Consider the following 10,488-nt stretch of genomic DNA (forward strand, 5'->3'; position numbering starts at 1 on the left):
AACTCTCGCTTGGCGTGTGTATGACACGGGGCGCACGGGGCCCTTCCCAGCCTGCACGGAGCTGCAGCAGAGCTCAGCATGGGACAAGCAGCCTGCACCAACCCGACCCCGGTGAGTTTGCTGGGGCTGAGCGGCGCGGGCAGGAGCTGCGCCCGTCCCCGCCACGTCCCTGACTCAGAGCCACGGGGCGAGTTTTGCTGCGGTAGGTTCAAAGTGCTACAGTAGGAAAAACTCTGGTTTAATGAGCACTTCAGCTGTGATGGAACGTCAAGGGCTTCAAGTTAATTGAAACAAGCCAGGGAGGGAATTTTACAGGCTGAGCTGAGGAAGCTAGAAAAAAAAAAAAAAAAAAAAAAAAATCAGGGCCATTGGCTCATTGCCGCACCGTGCAATGGGAGCGCTCCGGCCAGCCGAGGAGACGCCGCGTCCTGACCGGACCCTGGCTCAGGCCACGCCGGGAGCCCCAGGTACGTGCCCATTGCAAATCGCTTCCTCTGGCAGAGGAAAGAAAGAAAAATGTAAAGCTTGAAAACGCGTCTCGATCCTTATTTCCTCTTTAGGTGCTTAGAAACGGCTTCAGTCCCTCTGTGGCGCTTTGTAAATGCCCCCGCTGTAGAACATAAACTATTCTGGTGAATACTCGTTTACACAGGGAAGTGCTAAGATCACTTTATTTATCACCACTTGCGAAACAAGACATTATTTATGTTATCGGGGGGATGCAAGCGATGTGATGGTGCTTGGGTAACGTGGGAGGGATTGCTGGGGCCGCTCACTGCTCCCCGTACTTTCCAAACTTTTTCCTCTTTTTTTTTTTTTTTTTTTTGCCATCCCTGAATTTCCACATTTTTACTCATGCAAAAAGCTCCCAGTGCCTCCCCCGCTTGCTGTCCCTGCACGGCTGGGACCTTCCTGTCCTGGCCGCAGCGTTCCTGCGACACCACCGAGCCTGGCACGTGGGGGGCTGCAGCTGCCAAAGCCACTTTGCTTTGTTTTTTCCTTTTCTCATTGTTTTAGCGAGGTAGGGATATAGCTCCGCTCGGGGAGAAACAGTGGCTTCAAACTGGCACTTAAGAGTTTTAATCTGGACCGGTCTGCTCTGAGTTTCTTTAAAAAGAAACTGGGTGGAAATCTTTGTTCTGCTGCGAGAAGAGCGGTGGCAATCGTTTACCTTGCTCTATTTATAAACTGTTTAGAAAGCCCACCATAAACCGAGCAGGATCCCTCTTCCCTACAAGGGACATTCCGCAACCCACACGTAAACTGTTTGGGTTACTCAGGACACGTTAAACCAGGGCTGCTTACGAAAGTTGGAAATTTTTGCTAACAGTGAAACAGGGAACAGAGCAGAGCTGGGGCCAGCTCAGTGGCCCCGGGGCCACATCCTGCCCGGGCAGCCTCTAATCAGCGTTTCTGCTGCGTGGTTTTGCACTGAGCTTGCTGCAATTGGTGCTTTTGGCCAAAACGCTGGGTTCTGAGGTGCTCCCACCCTGCTGTGCCCACCGTGGGAAGGATTAAAAATTCCTTTTTTAATTTTTTTATTATTATTATTTTTTTAAAAAAAAATATTTTATTCTTCCCTTTTTGGGATCACAGCACCGGCTGCCTCCCATGGCCCAAATATTTCCCAGGAGCGTGGGAGCTGCATCCTGGGCGCTCCTGAGCCCCTGGCAGCGTCCTCAGCCCCAGCTGCACCTGGGGATCCGTTTCCCTCACGCTGGGGCAGGATTTGCATGCGCCCAGCTTACAGATGCCACAGCGTGGAGGAAACAAACGCAGCTGGTGTGAAAGCAGAGGCAGCAACGGGAACGTGCGGGTGCCCCACACCGGTGTGCTGGGTACCAACACGAGGGATGGGGTACCCCACCCGTTTGCTTACCCACAGTCGATGGGTACCCCGCCATTTCCCCTGGGATTTTTCACCCCTTTAATCCCCGGGGGGGGGGGGGGGCTGGCTGGGGCCGAGCTGTGGGAGAGGCCGTGTTTGGGCAGGATTTGCATTCCTGGCCCTGCAGGAAGGGCCAAGGCAGCGCCCGCAGCCGTTGCTCCTGGTTCCCCGTGCGGGCCCCGCGAGCGGCCGCTTCCTTCCCGGGGGGGCCCAGGCTGGGGCAGGCAGGGAGCGAGGGCAGGGGGCCCGCAGGTGTCCCGAGGTGAGTGGGGGGTTTGGGAGGGGAGGGGCTGCCCCCAGTACCCAGCCCCTGCTCTGGCAACCTGCATGACCCCCATGCCTACAGCCCCCCATCGTGCTGCCCCAATACGTGGTCTCCCCCCAAATTCCATTTGCCCCCCCCACTGCACAGCCCCAAAGCACGTGTGTGCTCCCCCCATTGCACCATCCTTCCCCCTGCATACGTCGCCACCTTGTTGCACTGCTCCAACAACGTGCATGCCCCCCCCAGCCACACTGCCCCCCTCCAAGCGTTCCCAAATGCTCTGCCTCCCCCTGCCCGGTGCCCCTACTTGTTCCCCCACTGCATGCCCCCCCGTGTACACAGCCCCCCCATTGCACTGCCTGCACGTGGGTCCCCCAACGCACTGCCCCCCGCCCCCCCCAGCACGTCTGTCTGTCCCCCCAGCTTCGGTGGCATGTAGGCCCCCCACAGCCCCACTGGGTGAGCATCCCTCGGTGCTTTCACCCTCCTCTCACTCTCCTGCGGTGTTCTGGGGGCTTCCTGCTCCCCTGAGCCACGCGCTGGGGACGCTTCACCCCCCTCCCAGATTATCACAGCCCATTTTTCCTGGGCTGCGAATGTTCCCTAACAGCCTTCAGGCGGTGGCTGGGAGCTTCTTGCCCTCTTAATTGCTGCTTTTAATGAAGTGGGGAATATTGCCTTTTTTTTTTTTTTTTTTTTTTGATGGTGTTCAGCCATGCTGAGCTCTGCTGGGAAGAAGCTCCCCCATTGCAAACCCCTGAATTAAGCAGAAAATGCCTCTTTTTCCATCTGTGGGGGTGGCAGCTCCCAAAATGTCCACCCCAGCTCCTCCAGAGGGGACCTTGCTGCAGCTGCCACCCCAGGTGCTGAGCCCCTGCACCTTCATGACCCTGAAATCCCCACATTGACAAGGATTTGTTAAGCAAATCCCCCCTGGCTGCAGCAGATTCAGCAGCCCCATGCAGGCTTGGATTATTTTTTCCCACCTATTTTTGGTCCTGGGCAGCTGCTCCCACAGGGACCAGGTTTCAGCTCCAGGGATGGCTTTGGGGCTGGGCAGGCATTGCCACTTGGCACTGGTTTTTGGGAAAAGCCCAGCAGGGCCAAGCAAGCACAGGTGAGAGTGTGGGGATGGCAGGGCACATGCTTGGGGGGACGAGCCGCAGGTGCAGCAGCTTCTGCACCACCAGGGCTGCAAAACCCCACTGCTTTTTGTCTCTCCCTTAATCCTGTGAGTGGAAGAAGCCATCTGGGGGGAGTTTTTGCATGGGGCTGAGCTAAGTCAGGTCCCTTCTGCAGCGGGCATGGGTCCTGTAGGGGGATAAAGGCATCAGTGGGGCCAGGGGGGCAAAGCTCCTGCACTGCAAGACTAGGAAGACACAAACCAATGCCTCCCAGCTCACTGTTTTTGGCAGACTCACTATTTTTTTAAGGACTCCTTTTTCCTGGTTTCACCCTCTGGCTTCGCCCCAAGCTGCACCGATAACCCCCGAGCACACCGCAACCGCTGTAACCTCTCCGGTGCTGGGCTGGGGTTAATCACACCCCATAGGGTGGGGATGTTTTGCCCAAACTCGGGGCTCTCGAGGCTGATGAGCTCACCGTGGAGCCCCATCCACACCTGGCAGCCTTCGCACTCCTTCGCACGAAGCGGCTGCACTGGGCTCTGAGCAAGAGAAGGGCGAAAACGGAGCAGCCGGCAGAGCAGAAGGAAGTGCCGCCGGGGCCACTCCTCCACGCCATTTCCTCCCTGCGCCTGGGTTTTTATACGGATGCGAGGGGCAGCGCGGCGGCTGGCCCGTCCGAGGCCTCAGCCTGGGCTGGGGCGACCAAAGGGGAGCACCGGCGGCCGGCCCCGAGGAGAGGCTGCGGGTCCCTGCGCTCCGCCCGGCCCCGTCCCCTGCATGCCCTGCGGCCTCGCACGCATTGAGCTCCGGTTGGTGAAAGCCTGGGGTTGGGTGGGCAGCTGGCTTTTGGGATGTCTCGGGTGGGTTTTGCATTGCTGCCACCTTTGTGCGGTGTTTTGGGAGACGGTGAGCGTGTGCGTGCCCTGAGAAACAAAGAGGTTTTGGGGTACACTCCCAGGCTGGCTCCATGGTGCAGTGATGTGGGTGGCACAGCGATTTGGGCAGCATGGAGCTTTGGGCATCTCGGACTTCCCCAAGAGCCAGGGTTTCCGCTCCTGGCCCTTTTGTCTGTGACCCTCTGCACGGGGCCCTTTTGCTCACGTTTCCCCCGGAAATGTTTGGTTGCAGATGGAGGTAGTTGATTTCAGCGCCGTGGGGGTGGGCAATCATCCTTTGGGTTTTCCAGCTGTTCCCTGTTTCCCAGCAGCTTCACCAGCCCCACTTTTCCTCTTCTGCTGCCCACATTGCCAGGCTCGGGGTGCTGCTCCCTCCTCCCTGGGTGCTCAGAGCCGTGGGGACGTGGCCCTACAGGCTGGGTCAGGTTGGGCAGGAGCAGGGCAAGAGATGGCTGCAAGGACTGAGGGACAAGCTGGTGGGGAAGATCTGGAGCTTTCTCCAGAGAGTTTCCATACTCAATCCCTTCTATAGGGCTGGGGCAGCTGTGGGGAAGCAGCTAACAGTGTTTGCACGAGCACTGGGGATGCTGCAGATCTCATTGCTGGTGGTTTTGCTTATTATTTTCACCAGACATCCTAGCAGAGTGCTGAAGGCATGTCTCTGCATGCTGCCACAGCTGCCTCCCCGAGCCCTCTTGAGCAAGTAGGGGCTGCTCTTACAAAATTCAAGTCCTCAGTAAGAGCAGGTATTAGGCCCTGACTCACGGTATTAGCAGGATTATTTTATGCATGACTGGACGTAGTCATCGCTGGAGATGGGGCTTGGTGCCTCCACCCAGCGTCCTTCAGCTCAGCACGGAGGCCTTGCCATCCCGTGCTGGGGGACGGATGGGCTGCTCGGGCTCTCAGCTGCTGGGGAAGGGCCCTGGGGACCCTGGGGACTCCAGTCGCGGGCACCATGGTGGCAGAGTCGTGGAGCCACGCAGCACTTCGGCCGGGGCTGGAGGCAGCAGTGGGGCAGCGCGTTGTGACCCTGCAGCATCCTTTGGGGTGTATTTGGGATGTGGCACTGCTCCTCACGTTATCGCTCTGCTCCCTGAACCCTCCCGTTTCCACATCCCTCTACACCTACAGGGATGAGAAAACTCTGTGTGTGTGTGTGGCAGCATGGAGGGGGAGCCTGTTCCAAGGCAAAGCTCCACAGTGCAGAGCTGCTCCCCAGCAGCTTTTGGGATGGCCACGCCGAGGGGTCTGCAGGCAGCGCGTGGGCAAGAACTCAACAAGTTGGAGAGAAGCAAGTGTGTGACCCCGGGGTGGTGCGAGGACAGCTTGGGGACCCCGGCAGCGGCCCCCAGCCCTGCTGGCCCCGCCGCCGCTGCACTTCCTCGCAGGAATCTTGCCTGGCTGGTTTTATTGCAGGGCACGGCCAAATCCTGCGCAGGGTCAGCAATTAGCGCTCAGGGCTAATTGCTGCACGGCAGCAGCTCGCACAGCCATTAGCGTGTGGCGAGCCACCTGCCCTGGCCCAGTTCCCACAAGGAGCTGAGTTCCAGGTTCGGGCACAGCTTCCCCGAAGTAAAACCCTTGCCCGACCACAACGTTTTGCAGGTTGGCACCTTCCTGCTGCGCTGTGGCGAGTGAGCACCCAGCCCTACGGCGGCCACCTCCTCCCTGCAGGCGCGAGGCTTTTGCTAGGGGCTGGGGCTGATTTTCCAGGTGGCCGATGGAAGCGGCTCTGCTCGCCTTGCCTGTCCCCGCTTCCTGCTCGCGGGCTTGGCGATGTCACCGCAGCCAACTGTCCCCTTGCGTCAGTGCTGGCGCGGTCTGGAGGCGGCGGGGAAATGCCCTCCCACCGTGACACAGCTCTGCCGGCAGCATCTTCGTGCAGGGCAGGGACGGATCCGGCACTGGCACTGCCGCACGTGGAGGTGGCCGCATCCAGACCCAAAGTCCTGCTTCCTCCCGGGGGTTTTCCCGGCAGCTCTGTGCTCCCATCGTCGTGTCCCGCTGCCGGAGTGCATCCTCTTCCTCTCTGCTCACCGACTGAGGTTTGTCCGTGCATTCCCCATGCAGCTATAATTTTGGGGAGATGCCTGTGGCACTGTGCTCCTGTGAGCCTGCGGTTCTGGGGTTTCATGTGGGAATCGGGGCAGCAAAGGATGGGGACAGGAGGGTGATGGGGCCATGGGGCACCCCCACTCTGCTCCCTGTGTCTGTCTGCAAAGCCTCAGCACAGCCTGGAATGATCACCCCCAGGGCAGTAGCTGTGCCACGACAACCCGTGCCTGAGCTTTTTGGCAGCAAGTTCTCCAGTGTACAATTCCACAGCCCAAAAGGTCTCCGTGGCGGACAGGCGAATGTTTCCTTATGGGGGTGTGCGTACGTGCGTGTGTGCATACGCTGGGGCAGAGCTGTGGTTTTTGTGTGCTTCTCCTGCCTGGCAGATGTTAGGGAAATCGGAGGGGGCAGCTCTGGTTCAGGGCAGGGTCTGCCTGCCCGCAGTCCTGCTGCTTCCTCAGCTGGGCTGAGCAGAGCGGGGCCCCCGCCTGTCCGCAGCCCCAGGCTCCATCCACCAGTGCCTGTCTGTCCTCCAGGAGTCAAAGTTTGGGCACAATGGGAGGTTGTACAATGGCATAATGATATTTCCATTTAATTTTCTGTTCCTTTCCCAATCACACTTAATGTAGCTTTTGGTTTTTTTTGATCCCTGTTGAGGACTGAGCTGATGCACTCCTGGCAGCACACATCATGGCTCCTGCTCCAGCCAGCTCCAAGCTTTCCTTCTGTGTGTGAGGCCAGGGTTATCTTCTGGGAGAGGCATCGATTTGCATTTATTCACACTGAAGTTCACCTGTAGCCTTGTGTGTCTGGAAGGTCTTCCAGAAAGTTAGCTGAGGTCGGAAACTCTCCCTCTGCCACCCTCCTGTGGCTGATGGCTACACATAATTGCTCTGTTGTAAGACAGTGGGATGGCTTTCTCGTTTCACTGCTATTAGCCTCTTTCTGGTCTTACAAAGATTGATTTATATTGTTCTTTTTTTTCTCTTAGAAAAAAAAGATGATGTGAATGTGCTCTAAGAACCAAGTGAGATGGACGAAGAGCTGTCCTGTGAGAAGGTGGATGGAGAAATGCCCACTGCCATGGGGGATGTGGGAGGAGAGATACCCAGTACTGAGAGTGATACAAAAGGAGAGATGTCCTGTGCTGAGAGTGATACAAAAGGAGAGATGTCCTGTGCCGAGAGTGATGCGAAAGGAGAAAGGTCCTGTGCTGAGAGCGATGCGAAGGGAGAGATGCCCAGTGCCGAGAGCGATGCAAAAGGAGACATGTCCAGTGCTGAAAGCGATGCAGAAGAAGAAGCCCCTTGTGCTGAGGGCAGAGTGGAAGGAGAGATGCCCTGCACGGACAGTGATGGGGAAGGAGAGATGCCCTGTGCTGAGACTGATGCAAGAGGAGAGGCACTGGGCTATGAGAGCGATGGGGAAGAAGGGCCTGATACTGAAAACCCTGCCTCTTCAAAGAAAATCTCTTTTATTTCTTCTCCCTTGCGGGCAATTGTCCGCCTTCGACGGCGATACCAGGTGCAAAAGAAAAGCCGTCTGCATTTAGAGCTCCCTCGAGAAAAATCGTCAGAGCATGTCCACACGCGGCTGCTCCAGAGGCAGTTTTCCCTGAACCGATCCAGCCTGTACGGCTCCTCCATGTCCTTCTTTAACCAGAGTGGCTTTGAAACGTCACAGTACTTCACCTTTGACACATCTGTGGAGCAGCGTACAATGAACAAATCCAGGCGGAAAAAGAAACGAAGGAAATCGCGGATAGTCCTGTATCCAGATAAAACAAAAAGATACCTTCCGACAGAGGAGAAGAGCAATGCAAAGCGCTGCCTCCTCTTGCTCATTGTCATTATCTTCTTCCAGATTCTCAATGCTATCGAGAACCTGGATGACAACCTCCAAAAATACGACCTCGATGGTTTAGAGAAAACAATGCACCGGGAAGTATTTGGGCAGAAGTTTGCTGTGGAAAGTATTATGGAACTGCTGAAGGACTATCTGGCTACCCACATACACAACAAGCCTCTAGTAATTTCTTTAAATGGCCCAACAGGGGTTGGGAAGAGTCATGTTGGCTGGCTGCTGGCCAAACATTTTCGTTCTGTCATGGACAATGACTTCGTGCTTCAGTACTTTGTTATGCATCACTGCCCAAACGGTGTGGCTCCTCTTACTTGCGAAATAGATTTGTCTAAGAAAATTTCTGACATGGTTACAAGAGCTGAAATAGAAGAGAAGATACCGTTGTTTATTCTGGATGAGGTTGAGCTCATGTCTCCAGTCCTGCTGGATACTCTCAGCCGATTCTTTGAACCCAATCAAACCAATGAGTTCCTGAATGCCATCTACATCTTAATAAGCAACATAGGAGGTGGCGAAATAACCCAGTTTGTTATCCAGAATGCATCTGCTGAACTTCTGCGTCAGCAGAGGGGAGCTGAAGAGCTGCTGCGCGTTGTCCAGCCTGTGCTGATCCATGCCCACCCTCTCTGGAAGTCTGCAGATGTCATCCCCTTCGTTCTCCTGGAGAAGAGCCACGTCATCAACTGCTTCCTAGAGGAGATGAGGAGGGAAGGGCTATATCCCGACCAGGACCACGTTGAGAATTTAGCCAGCCAGCTCAGTTACTACACTACAGGTGACAAGCAGTACTCCAGGATGGGCTGCAAGCAGGTCGTGGCCAAAGTCAACCTGCTGTAGTGACTTGCTGCAGAGACCAGATCCTGTGCTCAGGATTTACAAAATTCTGGGCTTACAGAGGAGCGTTACAGCGGACTGTGGTCCAGGTGGCCTTCGGCCGCCTGCTCGGAGGCTGCCCTGGTTGAGGCAGTGGGATGGCAGCCCGGGCTCCTCTGCGGCACGATCGCTCTTCTCCAGAGGCCTCACTCGTTCCTGCTTTGCCGTGAACAAGGCATGGTCAACAAAGCCCAAGCAGCCTCCCAGTAATTTGGAGATGCTTTGTTTGTTCCTCACGTGCTCATTCAGGATACTGGTCATTAAAGAGTTGTGAGACGAGAACAGATATTGTGGGGAACAAGCCAAAGGGAACGAACCATGACCCATTTGGGTTTGCTGTCTCGGCAGCACAGGGAGCTGCATCTCGCTCCTTCTCCAGGCTCAGTCTTCACCCCTTCGCTCTTCTTGATCCCGACTGGTGTTGTGCAAGGCGGGTGGCTCTGCAGAGCAGAGGCAATGCTGCCAGCATTGGGGATGCCTTGAGAATGGAGAATTTGGGGCTCCTCACCCCTAAATGCCTGGGCAGTGAGAGCTCTGCCTTCTCCATCTCCTACATGACCGCACGTTCCTGAGGTTGCTTTGTATTCTTGGACTGGTTCCCGAGCTGTTGCTCGGCTGAGCTCATACCTGAGCTCACCTTTGGCACCTCCAGTGAGGTTTCTGCCCTGCGAGTCTGTCTGGGCTTGCCTTGAAGGCTGCTTGGCTGTGCCAGCCAGGGCAGAAAGCACTGCTGGAGTGGTTAGGGTCTGGTGCAGGCAACTTGTCCTGAGAGCTCTTCTGCTTTTCGCTCCTGGGTACACTTCACCGTGCTCATTATCTAGAAAGCCCAAAATAGCAACTGGCAGATATTAAGCAACACATACTGGAAAAGACAATTTGGGCTGTCTGGGCCAAGGGCAGTGAGATCCTGGGCCCGTTCCCAGTGCTGCAAGGCCAAAAAGAGGTTCTATACCACTGAGACCCCATGGAGAGCATGTGGCCTGGAAGCAACTCAAGAAGAGCACAGGTCCTTGTTTTGAGCAGGCAAATGGAGCAGGTATTTATGGCATTGCTTTTTCAGGTTTGGTTTTATGCCCAGATCCCTTTCTACAGTTTGCTGTGAATTATCATATACATAATCCTGTGGATGTTTGCACTGGTTGTTTGATTTGCCTCTTTCTAACTGTTGGTCTCCAAAGACTTCCGTCACAAACTCCTGCTTCCAGAACTATTGTCAGGAATAAATACAAACTGTCCTGAATAAAATCACTCAAAGTACTTTTCCTCTATTTCACTGAAATGTGGGTTTCCTCTGAAATTTCTCTTCTGCATCAATGCAGATGATTCAGACTGGGAGCAAGGGCTGCAGCTTTGCTGAGTGCTTTTTGCAGACCACCTTAACGCAGTGTGCGCAGCTCCTGGGGTTTGCCTGTGGTAAGCCAAATGCCCCAAAACACACAGTGCAGCGGCACTGAAAGCTGGGTGCTGCACAGCTCCACCACCCTATGGAGCTGCCTGGGGGAGGACGAGGTCAGAGAC

General features: G+C 55.8%; 1 protein-coding gene across 6 annotated transcripts; it reads left to right on the top strand.

Moving 5' to 3' along the window:
- The first annotated feature begins 46 nt into the window (after nucleotides 1-46).
- TOR4A (torsin family 4 member A) lies at nucleotides 47-10,249 on the top strand. Of its 6 annotated transcripts, XM_035312542.1 has the most exons (3): nucleotides 3,513-4,135; nucleotides 4,849-4,854; nucleotides 7,228-10,249. In XM_035312542.1, the coding sequence occupies exon 3, from the start codon at nucleotides 7,267-7,269 to the stop codon at nucleotides 8,932-8,934; it is 1,668 nt and encodes a 555-aa protein (XP_035168433.1). In that variant the 5' UTR covers nucleotides 3,513-4,135; nucleotides 4,849-4,854; nucleotides 7,228-7,266; the 3' UTR covers nucleotides 8,935-10,249. The 6 variants fall into 6 exon arrangements, with proteins under 6 accessions (XP_035168436.1, XP_035168438.1, XP_035168433.1 ...); XM_035312545.1 differs by lacking the exons at nucleotides 3,513-4,135; nucleotides 4,849-4,854 and adding an exon at nucleotides 47-467 and having other exon boundaries at nucleotides 7,227-10,249; XM_035312547.1 differs by lacking the exons at nucleotides 3,513-4,135; nucleotides 4,849-4,854 and adding an exon at nucleotides 2,133-2,150 and having other exon boundaries at nucleotides 7,227-10,249.
- The last annotated feature ends 239 nt before the right edge of the window (nucleotides 10,250-10,488 follow it).

Source organism: Oxyura jamaicensis (assembly GCF_011077185.1).
Source record: "Oxyura jamaicensis isolate SHBP4307 breed ruddy duck chromosome 17 unlocalized genomic scaffold, BPBGC_Ojam_1.0 oxy17_random_OJ69592, whole genome shotgun sequence".
Classification (NCBI taxonomy): Eukaryota; Metazoa; Chordata; class Aves; order Anseriformes; family Anatidae; genus Oxyura; species Oxyura jamaicensis.